Source organism: Labrus mixtus, chromosome 1, assembly GCF_963584025.1.
Source record: "Labrus mixtus chromosome 1, fLabMix1.1, whole genome shotgun sequence".
NCBI classification, from domain to species: Eukaryota; Metazoa; Chordata; class Actinopteri; order Labriformes; family Labridae; genus Labrus; species Labrus mixtus.
Genome location: NC_083612.1, coordinates 13,038,160 through 13,061,654, shown reverse-complemented (window position 1 = coordinate 13,061,654; position 23,495 = coordinate 13,038,160). Strand labels below are relative to the sequence as shown.

Sequence of the window (23,495 nt, the reverse complement as noted above, 5' to 3'; positions counted from 1 at the left end):
TCTGTACTGACAAAATCATCTTTTGTTTGTTTAGGGATGAAATGTGACTGCTGCTGAGTCCTTTCCAGATATCTCTATAATTGTCAGTTTAAGCTGAGATTGAATCCTTACTGAGTTTCTAAGGAGGCGTCTCTCAATAACCTCCATTGTATTACACTTTGCACACAACATTAAGCAATGCAAAGAGTTGTGTTTCTCTCTCATCATTTTAATGGTACGAGCCCATAACAACCTACTGGCTAGTTTTAAAATGAAGGAGACCCAGATGCTGCTTATTCTGAACTGCACTGCTGTTTTTTCCCTGAGAGACCCATGAAAGCCAGTTTCTCTCATTGTGGGGGCAACCGAGCAAATGAGAACCAAATGAGGAAATCAAGCAAAACCGGGCAGAGCACCAGAGAAGAGCAACAAACAGAGGCCCCCAAGACATTGCAGAGGCATCCTGATTAGCAGTGAAGTTGAGCAGCCCCCCCACTTCTCTGCATGACAAGTCTCATACAGAGCTGTTTAGGCATGCACCGTGTGTGCGCTCGTTTCGTTTAGCATGCCAACCAACAGCTGCTTCATCACCTCCGCCTTTCGGCCTTGTGGGAGTAAATGAACAACAGGCTCTCAGTAATTGTCTCAGCTTCAGACGACTCACCGAATGCCACAGAAAGAAACAGATGAGGAGGAAGCAGGCGACACCAAACAAAGCGTGATCAAAGACGCTGCACCTTTGGTCAGCTCTGACAAGAATCTTATCTGATGAGGCTGAGTACATTTTGTATCTTTGTAATTTAATTCAGCAGAGCAGCTTGTGCCGCTGAATCTGGATAGTTGCAAGATTTAACTTGCTCTTTCAAGCAATCTATATTTAAAAGGAATATTTAAAACTACAACATCTGTCTTTGTATGCCAGTGTACATGTTTAATACCCTCAGTATTTTTTTCATCTAAAAAGTGAACTGCATCTTATGTACCACAGCGACTAAAATAGCAGAATAAAATGCTCAGACATGGGCGTTCATGACGGCAAGAGCCTCACCCACTGCACCCGACCTGACATGATTAAAAATGTGCCCTCATTCATTGTGTATTGCAAGTGGCTACTTAGGTGCGCAAAGATTGCTGGGATACATAGCAACAGGGACCCAGCTGGTGGCATCATTTTTTTTTCTCCCTCATTAGTTCATAATCGTGCATTTACAGAAAACGGTTGTATACTGTTAAGCTAATTATCCTTGTGGAGAGCTGGTTTGTTTGAAATGACACAGCAAGTGACCGGTGGAGATTGGAAACACGGCGCTAGGCTAACTGGTCCCCGGCTGTTGGTCCCTATTTAACCGGCTACTGTTAACGTAGGCTGAGAGCTCTACTACTGCACCGGTAGCTAGCAGGAATGCAAACTACACATGACGAAAAAACAGATGGTAGCCTACTGGAAAAACCTACACAGTGGACTTTACTGAATGCAATGGAAATGATTACGCAGGCCAAAAACAGACTGGGTCTTTTTATACCAGTGCAGCTTTTATTCTAGATTTTACTGCACACCTCAGTAACTGAACAAGAAAATGTCCAGAGTTCAAAAATCATTTGGAATGTTCGGAAACATTTTTTGGTCAATGGTAAATGGACAAGCGCTTTTTACACCGCAGGTCACACCTACACATTCGCACACTGATGGCAGAGGCTGCTGTGTAAAGTGTCCATCAGTTTATTAACTAGTCCATTCATACACATTCACACTGGGTTAGGTGTATTGCCCAAGGACACATCGACATGTAGCTGCAGGAGCTGGGGAACCAAACCCCTGAGCTTCTGGTTGAGAGACGAGTGTATCTTAAAAAGTCTGTTTGAATAACATGTCAGTTCTTTGCATCTTTCTTTTTTGATGTCACAATTTCAATACATTAAGTATCAATTATTATAGATTTTTGTTGTAGATAAGCTTTTAGCTTAGGATAAACAGATTATAGAGATAGTATTTTTTTACAATCCAATTACATCACAATAAGGAAAATGCTAAATAGCTACTGGCAGACTCATTTCTATTGTAGAATTGACAGTTTAAATGAAACCATGAATGCATACCTGGATTACTGAATGTTAAAAAATAACCCCTAATACATGGCTTAATAAAATGTCACACAGTTTGATGCATCAAGTCCTTTGTTGGAGAAGAAAAAGGCCAGGGAAAGTGCGTCTGCGTCATTGAGTCAGTTTGGGGGAGTCTGAAGCATCGGCAGGAGAAAGGGTAAGGGGTGCTGTGCGTTGGTATTTTAAGGCCCAGCATTGACACAAATCCCCTCAGTGCAGTACGAGGCAGTGGCAGCTCCCAGGGTCGTGTCGGCAGAGCAATGGGCCAACCCCTCCCAGGCTTAGCATGCTGATACCTCCAAATGTCATCTCTAAAATGCTGGAGAAGTTTATTGCTCTTGAATCGCAGCCCAGAACGCCTTGGCTTCTGCTCCGGGGTAGAGAGGGAACACAGAGGGGGCCCCTTTGGCCAAACACTGCAGCTCCATGCCAGTGCACGCACACATCCCTCCGGCCAAATACACACACACACACACACACCGACCCTCCAGTACACAGCAGGCTATTCCCCAAGCTAGACCACAGCTTCTTAAGCTCCCTAATAGATAAATAATACAGGCTGTTTTTGATAAAAATGTTTGTCTTATAGATTATTTATGCAACAAACATTACATCATTGCAGAGCTGCAATCATTGGCTATACAACAGGAGTTAAAAGCTGTTTGAATAGAGGTCAGTGTGAAACGGATATTCCTGTATAAACATATGAGACCACATGTCTTCTGTCACCTTTTTTTTTTTGCTCTCTTTCTCAAACCCTGTCAGCGAGTTGGGAAGGAGAATTTTGTATGAAAGGAGCACTCGGCTCTGTAGCTCACTTGCCAGCTATGCTTCCTTGCTCTTTTGAAGACCACCTGTCAGTGGCCTCATTGAAATGTTTTTACAAAGGCGAGCGATGGCTGCTCTCTGTGAACTCGCTATAGAAACTGTCCTTGAAATAAGAGTGAGCATTCTCAGGAGGCCTGTAGCCCTCTGCCAGGCCAATGAGCAGGAAGGAGATGGAGTGAGAAATCAATCACAGAAGACCATCCTCTGTTAACAGTAGAGGACGTATACTGAAAAGAACAGAACAAAAGAGGTGATGAGCCTTTTTCTTTCTCTAGCCCGCACATTGTTCATATTTAATTGACAGTTCCTAGCTGTGTTTACTTCCCAATAGGACTGCCCTCTACTAAAGATTGACAGTCAACTGGTAGTAATGTAGTTAAGATAATAGTTAACATCGACATGTTAACGGATGAATTAAAAAATCTTAATATGTTCTTTAATAACATTGTTTGATTTCAAAGTTGACATGTTTTAAGTTACATTTCTTATAGTGGGCTACATTATTGATAAATGCAACACATTAGATAATTAACCTTTTAAATACAAATGTACATGAGCATTACCCAGCAAGCTCCCTGTAACCAATGATAAAGCAATGCTAACAGCAAACACAGTCATGGTTCTTAATGTGTTGGAAGAACCTGCCGAGAGACTGAAAATGTCTTTAAAACTAATATTCTATTATCTCTCCCAAGTTTCAGTCCTCTAAACTCTAGTTCAGAGACTGCTGGGATCTTTAGACTGGTTTAGTTTGCCAGTACTTCTTACTAGCTAACTGACAAGTGAAAAAGTAAAGGGAATATTGCATTGAACATTTTCTCATTATAGAGGAAAACTAACACTTTTACAATCCCTACGATTGAACCTCTGCTCATCTGAAGACTCACTCTTACTTATCTTGTCTAGTGTAATGTAACAACAACCCATGGAATACACTGGGCTGTGGTACATCCTGGTAGTTTTCTTAACTTGTATATGTGACTGTTACCTACCATTGTTTGCAGTCAGACTACCAACTTGAGAACCTACAGTATGTGCAAATATCTTCCTAAGAACACTTACAAAAACTAAACTGTCCTTCAGTGTCTGCTGAAAGGGACTGGGATTGGATTTCACTAAACAGAAACCAGAACACTTTGGATACAAGTATCTGGTGCTGCATCTACAGAGACTGCGTTTTTATGGAAAATGTGGATATACAGATAAAATCAACAAGGGAACCCTCCTTAATGGGTGAGTCTTGATTGTTAACTTTATGGGTAGGTCGAACACTGACAACAAACAAGATGCACCCGCTGGATGGTTATTTGATTATTCTGTGTGTAACCAGGCGTTTTAAACTTAGCCCCCTAAAGCTCTTTTCATCAACTAACTTTTGGTGGACTTTTAGAGGGAAGCTCGACTTCCCAAAGATCCAAGCCAATCTTAACTCTCATCAGTGTTTGCTATGCAAGAGTGGATATGAGCAATTTCCAGGCACAAAGATGAACACTCCCATGTAAGGAATTCAACTAAATCCTCCAGATGAAGTTAAAATGATACTCTGCAGGGAACTTAAGATATAGATCACTCTTCATTCTTTGAGGGAGGATGCTTCTCTTGTTAGTTACAAATTAAGTCCAAGGGTGGTGTAACCAAGATGGCGCCTGACTTAACCCAAATCTCTCAGGAGAGATTGCTTTCTTTTCCTATTGGCAGACGAGCGCAATTTTTTCAAGCTCTTAAATGGTCATAAAACGTAAATCTCATGCCCAGAGGAATTGAAGGCTTTGCCAGTGGTTGTCATAAGATATCATGTTCGCTATATTTACGTCAAGGAGAGTTTGAGTAATGTGCCTTTGGCAGATCTGTCTCATAATCTCATCTCCATCTCCTTTAAGGAAAAACACCAGAGGAGTTGTTTTTACAAAGAGATTGTAGATTTACCCAGATGACACTTTAGTACACGGCTCCTTGTCTGCATACAAATTGTTTCCAGTAATAAATGCATGCAACGTCGCTAGAGGTGTCCAATATTTTTTTTCTGGCTGTTACATTTGTTACATGAGTTTTCTGATCTGCTCTCAATGTAGGAGTAAACATGAACAGATATTTTCTTTTTAATATTTGTTGTAGGGGGAGAAACTGCTGCATACGGCTGATAATGTTGTGACTGTGTGGAAAGCATACTAATGCTCTCTTCCTCTGGCTCTCAGTGCTATGAGAGAATTGACCTTCTCACAGGCTGTTATTCTTGTCAGAGAGAGTGACTTTGCACTTTTACCTCCTCTGAACCGGAATGCAGCCTGAACTTTTCCGATAGAGCTCTTTCAAAGGCTCTGGAGTTTAAAATAAAAACCATCAGCCATAACCATTCGATGAACTTTAGTACTAAGACTTGGATTTTTTTTATGTTATGTTTATCAATGTTTTATTTATTTTAACATAATAAACAACTGTGCTTAAAAAGGGGCTTCATAGTGAAGATGTCCTGCAGCTTATATTGATTCATCATTTGTCTGAAAATAGTGAAAAGCAGAATTTGCATTTCTTTTGCATTTTCTGCCCTCATAATGTGTGTTGTTGCACTGTTTTCTAGCAAGCCGAACACACTCCAAGTATAGATTAGATAGTTCTCCACTGAAGTCCTTGGAAAATATATTGAAACCAAAAACAGAACATCTATAATGTGGATCACAAAGCATCAAAAAATGGATTAAAATCTTTTTTGTTTTCTTTTTCAAAATGTTTTTGGAAGTTCTTTTTACAACATTTTTATTGTGCCACAAGATTTTTGATGACAGCCAATCAATCTATTTTTGTCTTCAGCACAAAATCCCAACAGATATTATCCCATAAACATTTACAAAAAGAGCAGGTTGACAACTTTAATCCCACATGAGCAGTTGCAAGGAAAAACTGCCTTTTACTAGGCAGAAACCTCGAGCAGAAGCAGATTGATTGGTGAACAGCCATCTTCTGCGACAATGAAAACACAATTTATCATGTCGCCCTGGTATAAGGAGGGTGAATCTGGATTATCCTTGAAAAATGACTTTTAAACACAACAGGTCTTTTATGTTGTGTTAAGAGTAATCGACCCATCGTTTCAGCCCGTCAACGTGTCTTTTACTTTCACTGTAAAATGGATACAATTCTTAAGATACTACAAAGTCTGCATTCCAGTTTATAACCTGCACCTCCAGAGCTTCAAGTGACTCATCCAGTCCCGTCCTAAATTCCTGTTTGCTCAGGATTTAAAGATAAGGTCGATCTCAGGACTTCATATTCTGACACTGACAGACCCGGACAAGCTCGGCTTCATTTTATGCACCACGAGTGCAGAAACGCTCTTAAAATGGACTGCTGGAAACATGCTCAGACACTTGAATGCTCAACCGCTTCATTTATCAACGTTACAGTTATTGCTCCTGGCAGCACCCGGCTATCTTTTATCTTCTCAGCGTAATGAATACTGACACTATTTTTCTCATTGTTCTCTCTTTCTCGTCTACATGCAACCTTGATTAGTGGTGCTTTTAGTGCACAGAAAAGAGCTTTCATGCTTGCAGGGTGGAAAGAAGGTTGTTAAATCTGTCAATAATTGCCTTCGTTTCTCACTGTGTGCAATGTAAGATTGTGTTAACGCTTTGCACATGGTCATTTCTGTAAATCGGGAAATGTCTTTGACACATTTAGGCAAATAGAAACCTTTAATATGATATTTGTGAGAACAGTTCACTAATGTCATGCACAATCCTTCCACACAAGTGATCTCCTATTTTCAAACACAACAAAAGCGTTTTGACAAGGTCAGTCAGTGAAATAGCCATTAACCCCGCTGAATTCCTGTTGAGTCGAAGCGGAGCAGAGGTCAACCTGTGAACCCGAGGCCCTCACCAGCAGCAGCACCAGAGGATCTGATATATTTTGGCCCCGTTGCAACCTAATGAAATATGTTAAGGAGGGAGGAGGAGGAGTGGAGTTTAAGGGGCCAGAAGGGGCAGTCATCCATGCAGCGGACCACCTCCTCCTGACTTAATTTGTCCCCTTGCATTACCTTCTTGTTCAAGTAATCCTATACAAGTACGCGGCGGAGTTTGGTGCATAAGGAGGCCTGCCATTTGTTGTTTCGACAGCATTGAAAAGGAAATGAGTGGTAAAATTACAGGCCAACTCCTCTCAGTAATGTGGGCTTCACTCAGCTGTCATGAGTGACCCTAATAGGGCCGACACAAAGGGGAAGGAAAAGAGGGGGTTGGAAACTGAGGTTTTCTCCAAATCATCGTGTTTCTTCCCCAGAAACAAATCTAGGGAGTAAAGAGTGAGATCATGGCTCGTGCAAACACTGGGATGTGACTCCCAATGTGTAAACAAATGATCATGCATGGAAAGTCAGCTCAATTTGTTTTCTCCTACTGGGGCATTTGTTTGGGTTGTTTTGTCATGGCCTTCCCATGTTTACACAGAGAGGATGTTGACATCTTCTTGACTTGATGACTTGGACATTATTCTTTGGATGAAAGTGTTGAGATAAAGTCAAACTATTTTTAGCTTCGAACTTTGAACTTTTGCATGCACTAGTTGCATTATATTTCCAAGATATTTTATGAAGTCAGGACCCCCCCTAGATCCTGCATAAACATTCAAGATGCAGGTTGTCAGTCAACTCTTGATAATAGTTATTTTAAAATCATTCAAATGTATTGCATCACCTCCAAATTGCTGTGCATTCAACATGTCAAATGACTGTTCAATGCAGTAATGGTTAAGTTGTGTAATGAAGTGATTTACGAAAAGAAGCTACATTTTGAAAAGAAAATGTGTGAGCTTTGTGTGCGATAGGGTGGAACTGATTGTTGTACTCCACTTCCCCTTGCTCAGAAATCGTTGTTATCTACAGAAAAGAATCCGAAGGATGTAATGAGTGAATGAAGTAGAAGTGACAGCATTGCAACAAAGATGTCAAATGATTCCCATATAGCTGTCATTATTCCTTCTAGTTAAGAAAATATTGGTTCATACCAGTTAAACGTTTTGGCTTGGCATCTGAATTCCAGAGATGTGATGCAGTGAAAAACCCTTCTCACTTGTGCCTGAGATAACTTGTTCTGTCATTTTCTCTTTCTGTGCGGCGTACACACACTGAAAGCCTTTTAACAGCATGAATTTTTCTTGCCTTTTTCTAACAAAATTAATTAAACATGAAGTGCTCCAACAGCCTGAGTTAGTATCCACATCGTGTGTGTGTGTGTTTTTAGCACCATTCCCTTTTGAGATAAGATGCATCCAAATTCCTCTGCATGTCCTTGAATTGCCCCACATAGCATCCAAAGAACTACTCCATTAGTATTCACAGAAAGTATTGCAGAGGCAGAGATCTGAGGTGACCCAGAAGCCAAGGACCACTCTGACAGGATTACAGAGTTCCTTTGGCTCCGACATGGGAGGGGGGGCCAGAAGGAGTCCACTCTTAAGGGGAACAAACTCGACTGCTAGCATAGAGTCTGCAAAAAGGCATGTCACAGTCTGTGAGCTTCAGGCAAAGAAACTGATGAAGTGGTAATTGAGCTATTGGCCTACAAAAACTTGCACGTTGGTTTCTGTAGCATATTTGTACGTTAATGTCTACTAGCGGTGGTTATGTTTAACATGATTCATATGGCTGCCCTTTCAATGTGTAAGTAAATTCCCAGTATGTTTCAGCACTATATAGTAATTAAATGTTATAGAGTGCTTAATGATTGAGGTTTTATTCCAGTTTTGCAACTGGTAGCACTTTAAGTACTGCTGGCCATTCAATCAATTGTGTACTCAGAGTGTAACTGCTGTGTGAAATTGATTCCCATTTCATCACTGCATATATTTTCAAAAGCCGTCCTCTTCTTTTGCATTTATGAGGCAATTTTATGTGCCACACACTGTGTGCTGCTTTTTCATAGGCAGAAAACCGAGACTTGTATTCAAGGAAAAGGCAGGGAAATTAAGCTTGTGGCAAAGATTGATGTTCTAACAGGCCAGTGATTTGTATCACTCAGCCAAACTCCCCGTGGAATTTCTTCAGAACAAGATTGTGAAAGTCCTTGATAACTGAGCCAAAGGTCTGACCTGAACCTTGTTAAAACAAGAAAAACAACCTCTGCAGCTGCTCGAAGATGATTTTTTTAGATACTTCATATTCAGCTTGACTGAGTTATAGCAAACGTGTGGGAAGAATGGCTGCCTGGAAATCCAGAAATCTTGATGTGCTTACTTCAGAGCTTTATATGCATGATGCCACAAATAGTAGAAGTGCCAACTTGGTGAAAATACCAACATATCTGTATGTCTAGTACGTTTATAAAATGTTACACTTGCACCTTTCAAGGGTTATTGCACTGTCAAAAACTGGAATGGATAACGCTGTTATTTTGAATAATTGAGTTCAGTTGATTGCTCTTGTCGGTCTAATGTGAATTGACTCCATGCTGCTGCTAATGTTAGTTAATACAAATAAGTTCTGGAATATGGAGTGGGAAAGGTAAAAATGTAATCAATTCAAAGAATGTTACAGATATTTTCTCATAACTCTAACTTAAATTAACTCCTCGCAAATGAAAATCAGGAACAAGGGTCATAAAATGGATTTGAATAGATTATCCTAAGACTAAAAAAATATAATGCTAATGAAGGTAGTCAACATTTCCATTTCTTTTTGATACCACATGTTTTAAAATGAAACAAAAGCATCAAAGTTTTAAGAATACTACAGGTCTTTCGTCATATTTTAAAACAAAAGCTGCTGCGAGAGAAAAGAGCGAGCTGTCTACATTGCACAAATACGTTGGCAAAGTTTGCTTACTGAAACATTGCCAACGTATTTGTGCAATGTAGACAGTGTGAGGGAGTTTGCCTGCAGATTTTGGTAATTGAAAACCCGAAATCACCCAATAGTGTCTAGGAATTTTTATTTTGTTGCCATGGTATCAAAACAGGTAATGATATTGGGTTTTTTTCCAGTATCGTATTAAAAGTCTCATGACAAACCTAATGCAAATTGATCATATATAATTCTAAATGTCTAGCTTTTTCTTTAAGGCTAACTTTGCTTAGTGACTCTCTCCAAACACATCCATTGTCAATATGACTTAAGAGAGGAGACACTCTGACATAAAGACCCAACGCTTATTTGAAATAATGAAAGACTTCTAACATCTCATGGTATAATTTTAATTAAAGCCCATCACAAGAGAAAGCAGGGAAGACTATATCCTGCACATCATGAAAGGCTGCTCATTCATTTGCCCTGCCTTGATTTACATCCTGCCACAACCAGCTGCCAGAGCCATTTTGTGTTGGAGTGTTTGGAGAGCCGAGGGGGGTGGGCTGTTGAAGGCGTTTTAGAAAAGGTCTGTGTTCTTTTAATGTGACAGAAATGTGAACACCCCCACCCCGCTACCCGGCGCACACACAAACCATCGCTGCAGTTGGATCTAGCCTTGACCCAAGCGCTCGTGTTTTCAGGCCATAGGCTGGAGGAAGAGACTTGTGGCCAAGTGTCAGCAGGTTCCTGTAAACGTATATAAATGCCTCATACACTTGCTACTTTATGCCAGAGGCAGCAGGAGAAAAATGAGGTCTGAACTGTGACTTGTGTGTGGGAGGGTAAAAGATTGTAAGCCAGGGATGGTTATACCATTGAAAAGAGGAAATGAGGGTGAAGGAGAGAGGGGAGAATGGGGTGAGCAAGAGAGGTTTCCTAAGCTAATAAAATGCTCTGAGGGACGGAAGCTGCCAGCCAGCATTCCTGTGCCATTAGATAAGTCAGCTCGCTGCAGCCTCCAGTTTCTCTGCAGTGCTGAAGTGGCAAGCTGAGGTCACCACCAGGGAGCTCGTGGGGGATGGTGGGGGCAATAAATTGTGAATGCTTTTGTGCACGGTCGTTGCTCTTAATCCTCTGAAGCTATTTGGTTGATGATTTACTTTTGATTTTACGAGCAAAAGCTGCAAATTATCATTCATCCGCTTTTTGAACACTGTCTATTTAAAATGGCCTTCAACAGCAGCAGCTCTGTGCTATTTGTGTGGACTGAATGAATGAAATGTATTCACTGCAGTTAAATGCCCAAAGTGCAAGGTTTTAGATAAGGGATTTTCTATAAATCTGAACACTTGATCTTGACATTTTCTTATTTAAAAAAAAAAAAAGCCTGGCTCTTTCCAGATGAACAGTTGTGAGTTTCAAAAGGAGAATTCACATAGAGCGAGATGTGATCTTCTGGAACTAATTTAAGATTTTAAATGCAAGGTCAGGTATCACACTCGGGACAAGTCGGATTGTGTAGCTCACACCGAGTGCTTCCAAATTCACACACCAGCCAAATGGCATCACAGAAGCTTCTAAGTGTGACAGACTGCAGCGATACCAGTGAAGTCAAGGAGCTTCTCATGCACACTCAGTTGAAGCCTATCAAACTGAGTCGTTCACATTGAAATGGCTTTAATGCTGCTAGATGTTTGTTTTTAAGGCTGTAGATTCATATTCCCCCCCGAGGTAGTATATTTCTAGGCTGCAAAGTAAGATTAAGGATTTACAGGAGAATATCTGCCTGCTTGCTTATAATCCTCATTCTGGGAGATTGGCTGTGCTGTGAGATGTCTTATTTAACGGTGAAGGGTTTTCAGTGAGAACACCACAGTAACCTCATTGTGATTATTCTTAGGAAGATCGTCTGCTTGTTTTCTTATTTCGGTTCTCCATTACTGACTACAGTTGACTCTGTTCCAAGTCATTTAGATAGATATCAGTCAGTCAGGCTCTTTCGGCTTTACAGTGTGAAGAAGGTTAAAAAAAAAGGTTTTTATCGTCTTGTGTATATTGTGTTTTGCAAAGATCAGTGCATCAATGTAGAGGCAGCAAATTATCCTGACTGTAACATATGAACCTCACTGTAGATTATTATCTGTTGTATTGGATTGTGCTAGCATATGCATTCATCCTGGAATTGAAATACCCTTATTTTGTCTTTTCACCATTTGATTGCGACAGATTAAGATTAGTCCAAAATACAGACATCTGTTGGATGCACAAGTCAACATCGAAGTAATTAGTTGCACCTGATATAATTGAGGGGTTTCACAGCTAAGCGTTCAAGGCTTATTTTGGTGTTCACATTCTTTGCAACATATTAAATACCAGGTAATATCTCCCATCCTTCACCTAAAGATTATCGAGTATTGAGTTGGACCGTCTCGTAAAACTCAAATAGAATTAATTTTACTTGCAGTTATAAACTTTAACCATGTGTAATATTCAAGGGGGTGCATATCTGATCAAGTAACTGTTGTTTTTTCTTTGGATTTAGCATTATGATCATAGTAAACACAATTTAAGTTACCTTTGTTTTCTCATCTCACAGGCATGCTGGTGGTCAATGTTACCTGGAGAAACAAGACATATGTTGGCACCTTGTTGGACTGTACACGACACGACTGGGCTCCCCCTAGGTAAGAAGCAAAGTGCTGTTCATTTTTCAAATATATAACATACACTAGAGAAAGCAGGGGTGAAAAATTAAGCATGCAACGTTAAATCTGCACCCGCGCTCTTCAAATGCTACTAAAGCTACATGCACTGGTTTTGCAAAGTATCTGCACTTTACTGTCACAGATGGTCGCTGTAAATGTCAAGGTAGAAAAGGATTCTTGACTGCCATGAATCATTGATGTATTCTCTTTATCCAAGCTGCACTTGGTCCCTTAACCTTTTCATATTGTATGTGATATGAATCTACTGTTGTAGCATCAGTTTTACAATATATACGGCCGGATGCACCTACTCGCCTGTGTGCTGAAGGACGTTCCACATCCACATCAGTTTTCATCTTTATTCTTGGGAGAGGATTCATTGGCAAAAATGCTTATGTTACAGAAGCTAGCTGTGAAAATGGAAAGCTACTCTTATAACCCAGATTGCTGAATCCAATTATTGGGTCAATAGCTTTTCCTCAACACTTAATAATATTCTCTATCACTCAGGCTGCAATTTCTTAGAACAGAGTTATGTGGGCGTTAGCTTTAGGTGTTTGTTATTCAGAATATTTGCCTTTGTTATGCAGAATAAGCTGGTAGGGTGAAATACACCTCTAAGCACTTGCTTTGATTTAATTCAGCAGCACTGTGTCTACATGTAAATCTAAATCTATACTTGAAATGCGAAAATCAAGATTAAAGCAGTGCTAATGGAAAACAAGGAGACGCTGTATCAAACTAATGTATCACAGTGTGGCATAATAATGTTCAGTAAGTGAGGTTTGCTGGGCAGTATATGCACCGAGATAGTCTTACAGTTTGCAGCAAGACTACATTAGGGACACACCATGAATAATTCAGAAAGCTTTCAACAAACTGAAAATAAACTTGGGCTTGTAATGAGTCTAAATTCCTCTACCACTGTCTGACTACGGATGTATTCACATCCCCTGCTGCGGCTGAAATTGTTTGGAGAGACTCGTAGAGGAAGCTGTGAGTCATACTAGCCTGCTGTCTCTCATTGTCACAGATTGCTAACCTTCACTGCTGTGGAGAAAGATAATTACATTACTGTTATGGAGAGATAAGGCCAAACTGCTATTTTAAGTATTTGAATGACTGCATGTTTTGATTATAAAGCAGCCAGACATTTCACTGCTGTCTTTTCAAATGTTTATGTGGACTGTATTTGGAAAGTCATTCTTTCTTTGTTTAAACTCCTTACTCAATTATGCCGTACAAAATATCCGATTGATATGTTATGAGGGGACAGGAAAACAACAGTGATGCACATATTTTGATTTCATCGTTTATTATGGGTTTGTAATTAAACCTGCCGATATTGCTATCTTCATTATAAAATGAAGGATGCATCAATTCATCGGTATAACATCAGTTTCGGCCGAAATTGGCTCTGTTGACAGACATTGGCACACTGGCTAGTAATGGAGCATGAACAGATGTCAAGTTGATGTTTGTCTGTTTTGTCGTATCCATTTAATTGATGGCATCTAGTACACCCGACTGTTGATTCCGAGAAGAGTTTTTTTTTTCATTGGGCAGAAAAAATAACTTGCTGGACAAATTCTTATCTTTTTTTTATGGTCAAACATAAGCGAAAATGTTGGCAAGAAAAAAAACACCTTGGTTTTGAAATTAGCAATCGGTGTTTATTTTAAACACCAGTATCAGTATACTTGGTTTTATTTTCCCCAGAAATGTTAATTTAAAGGTCAATGAGTAGCCGACTTTTTAAAAATTTGTATTGAAATCAACCAAACCATGATATTACTAATTTCCAAAATGTGATTTTTACCACTTCTGCAGGTTTTGTGAATCCCCTACAAGCGATCTTGAAATGAGGAATGGCCGTGGTCGAGGCAAGCGAATGAGACCCAACAGCAACACACCTATCAACGAGAACAGCAACTCATCGGACAACAAGGGCACCACCAACAACAAGACACGGGCTGCCTCTAACAGTAAGGGCCGGAGGGGAAGCCAGACACCATCAGAGCGTCGCACCCCTCCTAACAGCAACACAGAGGACATTAAAGCCAGTCCCTCCTCAGCTGGAAAACGCAAGACCAAACCAGCCTCAGACATGGAACCTAATTCTAGCTCAGAGGACACCAAAGGCAACAAACGTATGAGGACAAACTCGAACAGTGGAGGGGTGGGACCAACAGGTCTCCCCATCCCTTCAATAAAAACGGAGCCCCTCCCACCTCCTCTTGATCGCAGCTGCCCCTCTCCTGTTCTTATTGACTGCCCACACCCCAACTGCAACAAGAAATACAAGCACATCAATGGTCTTAAGTACCACCAAGCACGTGCCCACAATGATGATGACGTAAAGTTAGAGTTGGATGGAGATAGTGAATATGGAGAGGATTCAACTCTCCACCCTGAACCAGGAAACTGTAATGGAGCATCCATCTCCCAGAAAGGATGCTTATCCCCAGCACGTTCAGTAACTCCAAAAGGAAGAAACTTTGATGCTCAAAGTCCTTCACCTTCACCTGGAAAGTTTGGTTCAAAGCAGAGTAAAAAGAAAATGGCTGAGATAGATCCAGAAACTGGTGGTACACCAATGGATGGGTGTGATGATGGGCTATGCCTCACTGATGAGGCCAGCAATGATGGTATAGATGATAAGAGGGGATCAGACAAGTCCAAGAAGGTTACTAAAGCTGATAAAATTGCCCAGAAAAACATGAAGTCCCCAAGGCCCATTGGCCCTGGTCCTACTGCATCACAGCAAATGTACCCTTTTCCTCCGGGAAACCCAAATTCTTCCCCTGGGCTTACCCCAATGATACAAGGAATCCCCAAGAGTCCCACAATGAAAGGCACACAGCCTAAAGCCCCAGCCATTGGAGATCCTGCCCCAAGTGGCTCCAAAGACAAGAAGAAGAAAGACAAGAAGAAAAAAGATAGTGTGAAGGAGGCTGACAGCCCCAAGCCTCCAGGGAAAGGAGGAAAACTGGAGGAAGGAAAGCTTCCCTACCCTGAACCTCCTGATCAAGGAAATAAAGGAGAAGGACTCCTGAATGGTTCATCAGATCCTCATCAGAGTCGCTTGGCCAGTATGAAGGCTGAAGCTGACAAGATTTACAGCTTTTCTGACAATGCCCCTAGCCCATCCATTGGTGTAGCCAGTCGGATAGATGGTAGTGGAATGCCGCAGCCTCTCACACCACTTCATGGGGTGAACCAGAATGGTGCTGACAACTCATCGGTCAAAACCAATAGTCCAGCATACTCAGATATTTCAGATGCTGGAGAGGATGGTGAAGGGAAGCTAGAAGGTGTCAAAGTCAGGACAGAGGACCAAGCCATTAGGGAAAGTGTCAAAAAAGCGCTCTTTCCAAACCAGCCACCCAGCAAGGATTCCCCTTACTATCCTGGCTATGAGACTTATTACTCACCCAATTACGTCAACCCCAGCCCCGGTGGGCCAAATCCAGGCACGCCAGTGGCCGAGGGTCAGGTAAAGATTAAAAAGGAAGATGACCTGGATCAAGTTGAAGAAAAAGTCAAGGTTGAGGTTCATGAAGACCGCAAACCTGATGTCAGTGCTCCTGTGCTGCAGCAGCAGCAGCAGCAGCAGCAGCAGCAACAGCAACCGCAGCAGCAGCAGCAACCGCAGCAGCAACCGCAACAACCCTCAGTCATCCAACAGCGATCCAACATGTACATGCAACCTCTTTACTACAACCAGTATGCCTATGTCCCTCCATATGCTTACCATCCAGATCAAGCCTACCATAACCACTTGATGAACACCAACCCAGCCTACCGGCAACAGTACGAGGAGCGGCAGCGACAGATGGCTGAACAGCATCGGGCTGCTGAGAAAAAGTCAGACGTAGCCATAAAAGAACGAGAAGCCTCCATGAAGGAGGAGTGGAAACAGAAGAGTCCAATGCCACCAAGCCTCTCAAAAACCACGAGTCAGTCAGACCTTGGAAAGGCACCTCAGCCGCCAGGCAAATCAAGGGACTCCTCCTCTGAGCCCTCCCCGAAATCCATGGGAAGCGTAAAGGGGGAGGACCCAAAGTCCCAGCAAGCTGAGGGGCTAAAGATGAAGCTGACTGAAGGTGGGCACCATGGAAAAGAGGACTCCAAGCAAGCACTGGAGTCCAGAGGTCAGGCAGGAATAGAGCAGGCCATGTGGTACAGACAGGTAGGTACCAAAGTAATTTAGCAGTGCTAGAACATATGCTGTTAAGAATGTTGTACAGTTATTTTAAGATGTAGATGCTGATATGTGCTGACTTGGACCTTCTTTCCCACCTTTAGCAGTACCCTGAGAGCCAGAAGTCCCAATCAGAGGATGAACACCAGCAACAACAACCTCGATGGAAAGATGAAAGGGACAGAGAACGGGAACGCGATCGTAAATTAAAGGAAGACAGGCCCAGGCCCAAGGACAGTCAAAGTGGGCCAAAGGAGGATGGCAAAGAGGGTAGTGATCCCAGGATCACTTCTGAGGACCACCGGGTCATGAGCAAAGACTCTCGTTCTAACCCTCATATGCAGTTCTCATCGCCACTAGCACAGCATCAGGGCTACATGCCCTACATGCATGGTTACCCCTATGGACAAGGCTATGACCCCAACCACCCTGGATACAGGGGCATGCCTTCGGTAATGATGCAGAATTATCCAGGTATGGCATTAGATGAACTACGAATACGTGAAAATGTTAGTAAAAATATACATTAGGACAAATAGCTTACATCCTCATCAAATTAGATTTTTTTCTTGGATGTTTTTGTTTCATTTAGTTATCCATTTCTCTTTTGGCTTATAAGTTACATTTTAATTTAGAGCAAGTGAATGGTTCCAAATGTTTTTTTTGGGGTATAATGCAATTCTAGACTGAAGTGAGCTGTGATTTATAATATTTATTAGGCTGCCTTCAAATAAGGCCAGTATAGTGGCTGTTAAATAGGACAGGGAGGCAACAGAGCAGTTGTAGATTGTCTATCAAAACTGCGTTTACCAGACTCAGCAGGATATCACAGTGCTTTTGGGCCAGATTTATTTAAGGGAACTGTTGATGGCTTAAATCCAATATTCATGTTGGCACATTGGAGAAAAATGCTGGTCTGACTTTCCTGGAAACACCACATTTTACAGCTGGGGCTCAATGTGTGTGATCTCAATGCAGTTTCACAGTTTGTGTTTTCATTTTTCTACTTAATATGATCATGTAGAGAAAATATACTTGGATTGGACAATCGACTCTAAGTAACTTGGTATAGCCCTTCGATGATGAGACATTTTGTCCACATTTCATAACAGACTAGTTGTTGACCTCTAAAATCAATTATGTTTATGATTAAGCTTGTTAGCATGAATGGCAACTAACTTATCATAAGCTGTCACATTAGTATCCATTATAAACCTTCATTTAAAACAATACATTTTCTTCCTTACTTTTAGGCTCATACCTACCTGGAGGCTATCCATTTTCTCCATATGGTGGTAAAATAGCCGGAGGCGAAGAGGGCAGTGACAAATCTCGCGTTAGCCCTACTGTCTCCAAAACAGCAACGGACTCCAAAGCTCTGGACATCCTGCATCAGCACGCCAGCCAATACAAGAGCAAATCCCCCACAGTAGGTGACAAGCCACCACACGAAAGGGAGAGGGAGCAGGACAGAGGAGCTGGTGGGGACAGAGATCGTGAAAGGGAGCGCGAGAGGGAAAGAGAAAGAGATGTGGACCGGCCACGATCCTCACCCTCTCAACGCATCATGCCCTCGCACCATCACCTGGGATACCCGCTGCTCTCAGGGCAATACGACATGTCCTACGCCACGGGTAAGTTAGTCCTGACTCCTCCTATATCTGATGGTTGACAGTGGATTTACTAAATGAAATTTAAGACTAGAGGAACTACCCACCTTTTTTTTTTTTTTGCCCAATTCGGATACATAGACTTTAGTTTATTGGCTCATACAGAATACTCCTCTGACACCATCGCAAAACACAAGTGAATGTGTAATCGAGAAAAAAACACTTGTCACTGGTATTTTCCTAGTTTTGACTAACATTATTGGCTTTTTTAACACTTTTTTGTTCCCACATGATAATTTAACTGAAACCATTATTTTTAGAGATATTTAATACCAAATAATATACCTATACTGTTATCTCTATTGGCTGATATCAGTATTGGTACTGATGCTGGTGTTGGTAAAGGGACAACTCTATTTAATACTGGTCAAACAGACATAAGAATTAGGTTCTAAACATGTGAAGTAGATTAAAGCAAACTACTTCAATAAAAAAAATCACATAATGCAGACTACTCACAGTAAGTAGATTCAGAGTGTTAAATTGTGGCTGATCAGAAATCTAAAGACTAGGCCTTAAATAGGCAATATCACTGATAGACGTACATTTTCCGACTCGTCATAGGTCTCTCCTCATCAGCTATTGTTGCCAGCCAACATGCAGCAACCCCCTCCCTCTACCCACCACCACGGAGGTGAGAACGGTAAGACCCCCTTAGTCGGAGAGAAAGACAGACAGTGGAACAAAACACAAGCCAACTGAGACAAACCAGTAACCTGAGAGCAGTGTTAATGCAGGTGGCAGACATTGTGCTTCATATAAACAAGCCAGTAAAAGATATGTAGGTGAAGAGTTATGTGTACTGGCACAGATGTCCTGTGAATATAAAAAAGCCTTTTGTTTCTTTGTCCTTGGTTTATGTGATTCGAAGTGAAAAGAACACCCTGCTCTGCTCTGTCCGTACAATTATTTATGTTGTAGTCTTTGAGACAGAAACCTGTTAAGACTGCAAATCCTAGCCAAAGGTAGCCTCTTTTTTTCTGCTGCAATCTAGTACAATATGCAGTTCAGCATTTAGCCCCCCCAGCTCATCCATCCTAAGTAGGTCCTGTGAGGACAAGTGGATCATGGTGTTGATAATAGAGATGTGGAGAGAGACACTGAGAGAGAGAAGACTGCACTGACATCTAGTGGAGCCCTTTTGAATTACACAGTCATTTGAAAAATACATGTACACTCAGTTGACAGCACAGGTGGTACACCAAATCAAGTGTAACGAGTCTAAAGCAGTCACATCGACAAACCAGAAGCTTATTGTGTATCAATGGCAAAAGTGTTCATTCAACCAAGATCTGAGGTTAGGTCGGACTGTAAAGTAGACTGCATCCCTTTCTTACAACTAGGTTGACCTAAAAATCTGGCAACATACTAATGATAAGATAATAATGTCAATGTGCCACCAGATGTGGAAGGAGTATATTTTATATGAAGGTACTACAAATGTGTATAAAATAAGGTGTAAATGTTTTTTTACTTTTATTTGTCAAATCTCAATCTCCAAAGTAAAAAGTATCAATTACAATAAAGACAAAGGACTGAAAATAATACCAAGTCTCTCTAATATGTTATGATGTAAAAGAACTAAGTACAGCAGGTATTTCATTAAACCACAGCCCACCTTACAGAGAGTTACTGATTTGTGTAAAGTGTTTATTAACGGGCACCTTTTTCTTTTTGTTTCTGCACATTGTGTAAAAGAATAATTTCTAACGTGAGTCTGTTGTTTTGTGTCTCTTCTAGGGAAACCTGACCGTCACACCTCAACCCTGCAAAGATTCATGTGACTGGCTCACATGTGAAGAGAATCTCCCGGGTGTTACCTTTTTAGACATCAGTTGAATGGTGTTTCTATCTATATTTTTAGTTCTTCTGCCCTGAAGCGAGGCAGATTGTCTTTTTTTTTTTTTTTTTCCTCCTCCCTTCGTAAGTGACCCCGGATTTTCCCAAACCTCGGACTTTAACAGGACTGGTTCAGGTTCAAAGCCATCACTCTGCCTCATCACGCAGAGGAAACACCCGACCCGCTGGTTATCTAGTCTTTGCACTGTCAACAAACACAATGCAAAAAGAGACTATTGGACTGCCAGAACAGCTTCTTTTCTTGTTTGTTTTTTGACTGCATTGTTGTTTATTTTGTCACAAGCAGAAAGAAATTGGCAGGGCACGTTGGGGGAATTGGGCGGCTGATGGGAAAGGGGAGTCAAAGTGAATGAAAGACTGAAAAGAAAAGTGAATCATATTGATATGATTTCAACTCTACGTCTTTGGCTTATCGTATGCCGTGAAACAACAATATATCCTTAACTTGACAAACATTGGGGCTATATTTCATGGGGAGAGGGAATATGGCAACAGCTGCTTTCTTCAGAGACTTAAAGAGCCTGAGACTGAAGTCTTTTTCTTTCTTTTTTTTTACATCTTCCATCTTCATTGCTGATCCTCTCCATCTTCTTTGAACCCTCACTTCTCGTTTCAGGGATGATGTCGTCATGTTTTATTGCGAAGGGACCGCGCACACCTCAATGGAGAATAAACACTATTCACATTTCCTTTCCTCGGTAATACTTCATATCATTGTGTTCATCCTTGAATGTGTCTGATGCTGGTGTTAGCTCTGTTTGTCCTCACTATGAAAGGCTCACGTCTGTCTCTACACTCACTCAAATGGTGAAGCCACAAAAGCAAACATGAATTCACGGGGCGTTGTCGTCACTGCATCAGGCCACTTTGTTGTTTTTTTTTTTGTTTTTTTTTTGGTGTTTCACTGTAAGCCGTGTGCTTTGCTCACCATGGACAGCATGTTTTATTGTAAACAATGTGAAAATTCAAACCATGCATTCTCTTGCTCTAAACATACTTTTAACCCACTTTTAGGTGCGTTAATGTTTGCAATTTGTCCGACAACAGAAAAAATCGACCAGTGTTAAATAATTTTGGGCCTTCACAGCATTCAACATGAGGCTCTCAGATCATTAAAGCTGCACAGTTCATCAATGTCTTACTGTGCTGCTTATTTGGAATTGCTTTGTTTGTCTTGCTGCAAATTTTCCCCTCATTATATTTGCTTTACCTGTGCATCGCCATCATATCACACGCCCTTCATCACAGCATGCAGTGTGCAATTAGACCTCTGAATCGCTGTCAACATCCCAGATGTTTTTCAGCGATTCAACGTCCACTCAAACAGTCAGATCTTTTTTTATTTTCTTTTTTTCATCAGTGAACTGTGAAGTTGGTGCTTCGCTTGCTTGTGTGGCTTCACTATGACACACATTCACCTAAGACAGCTGTTAACATTTTTTTTTTTTTAGTTTTCGTTTGTTTTAGCAGCTAGCTTTAGATCAGCCTTTCAAAAGCCATCAGCTGTGTGTAGTCGCTGCCTGTGCTGTAAGATGAACCACTGGCACATTGAACTTAAAGTGCATGAAATGACCCCAAAAACCTTTCAGCTGTTACAAACATGAACCGATCAGCTGCAGAAAATTATCTCAAGAAGAAAAGAAAAAAAAAAAGGATAGCATGAACCAGCGAACAGCTTGGAGCTAAAACATGTGAAATAGGACCTTGATCATGTACACATGACTCAAACAGGAAGTCGCCCAATCAGCAGAAAAAAAAAGCAAATTGCTTTAGAATTTAAAGATGAAACTGGTGGTGAGGCTGTAAATGTAGTCTTTAAATCTACACAGAAGGTGGACTGGACTACAAGAAGACCCTCTTGGCTTTAAATTAAACTTCTGTTATACCTCAGGGGTAAGCGAAATTCTCTCCATATGCTGTTTGGATTGATTTTTTTCGAGGGCTGGATGTGAAAAAAGTACATTTTCTGCCGTGAGCTGGATGTGCTGAAGTGGTTCATTCACTAAAGACAAATTGGCTCAGTCAGGGTAGAAGTCACTAAAGGTTTGAAGCCACAGAACGCTCTCTATGTTCCCATAAAGCATCTTAATGAGTGTAGACTATTGACCATGGTGTCATTAAATTAAATATCATTGATTTGGTTTTGCAATCACTGTTCCCATTTATTGTAGTTTTTTAATTTTATACTGTATGTGTTCAACTCCATGAGCCACCAGTAAATCTAACAGCCTGTGAAGTTGGATTGTAGCGGTTGGTTTCGACACTACGACTCTTCACTCTTCATTTCGAGGTTTTGGACATTCCCCGTTAATAAGTTGTCGTCCCACAGAAGATTGCAAGATGGAATATATTTTGATTTTCTTTACGCATTTTTAATAAGAATGGCTAAAATGAATAAGCTGAATGTGGTGGTGTTTGACTTGTACTTAATCTGTAAGGGTAATCTAGGCAGCTGTGATGTTGTCATTAAAAGTCAGTGGGTTTTTTTAGTACCAGCAGACTGCATACAGTACATATAGTTTTATCAGACAATGGTTGTGACAAGTGCATTTGTTCTCTCTCTCTGAGAGTAGTAATGTTATCTCAGTAGTAAGCGAAGCCCAGTGAAAATCCTATATACTAAAGTGTATGAAAAGCCAGAAAAGTAATGTTTGCTATCAACATATTGGAAAGTGCTTGGCTCTTGTATTTTGCAGGACTGTATTTGTTTCATGGTGAAGAGTATATTTATTGGCCAGCAGTTGTCTCAATTGGTGCCTAGTTGAACATTCTTCTGTGAAAACACAGAGACACTTGCTCGTTCGTCTTTTCCTGACCCACCTACTGTCAAACAAACACCTCCCCACCCACCCACCCACCCAACCTGCACCCCTCCCCCCCCCCCATCCCTCCCAAAAAGAGTACCAGTCCCTGGTGCTTGCAAGGATGTTTACAATGTCTTCATTTTCTTTCTGTATGAGAAGATTCAGAACTCGTCACCATCTCCTCCTCCTCTCTCCCGCCCTTCAGGAGTTTGTGTAAAGTGTACATTACCATGGTTCTTTTTTATACAATACTCTGTAACTTGCCTTTGTAAATTTGGGCTGGAAAAAAATAAATCTTTTTATGAGACAATCTGTCCTGAAAACTGCTCAATGGCCTCTGCTCCATCCAGGTAAGAATGTGACATTATTTCAGCGACCACTCTGCGTTCCAGCTCGTCTTTGCAGGTTTCATCTTCAGAGTACAAGCGGTATAACGAGTTCACTTTACAGGACTTCTGTATACATATATTAATATAGAGTCATAACTACCTTATTAATCCCAGAGGGGAGGTTGTGGTGTTCACTCTGTTACACACAGACCTGTAATACACACATGAACAA

General features: G+C 41.1%; 1 protein-coding gene across 4 annotated transcripts in view; it reads left to right on the top strand.

Moving 5' to 3' along the window:
• The window catches only part of LOC132955964 (zinc finger protein 609-like), an 83,490-nt gene extending 60,246 nt beyond the window's left edge, over positions 1-23,244 (top strand). For 2 of the 4 annotated variants that reach the window (XM_061029115.1, XM_061029198.1), the window contains exons 4-9: positions 12,288-12,375; positions 14,227-16,588; positions 16,705-17,074; positions 17,854-18,234; positions 18,835-18,913; positions 20,011-23,244. In XM_061029115.1, the coding sequence (XP_060885098.1) occupies positions 12,288-12,375; positions 14,227-16,588; positions 16,705-17,074; positions 17,854-18,234; positions 18,835-18,908 (3,275 nt within the window). In that variant the 3' untranslated portion in view covers positions 18,909-18,913; positions 20,011-23,244. The remainder of the gene's footprint in view (positions 1-12,287; positions 12,376-14,226; positions 16,589-16,704; positions 17,075-17,853; positions 18,235-18,834; positions 18,914-20,010) is intronic. The other 2 variants (XM_061029266.1, XM_061029355.1) reach the window with 2 other exon arrangements.
• Positions 23,245-23,495: the final 251 nt, after the last annotated feature.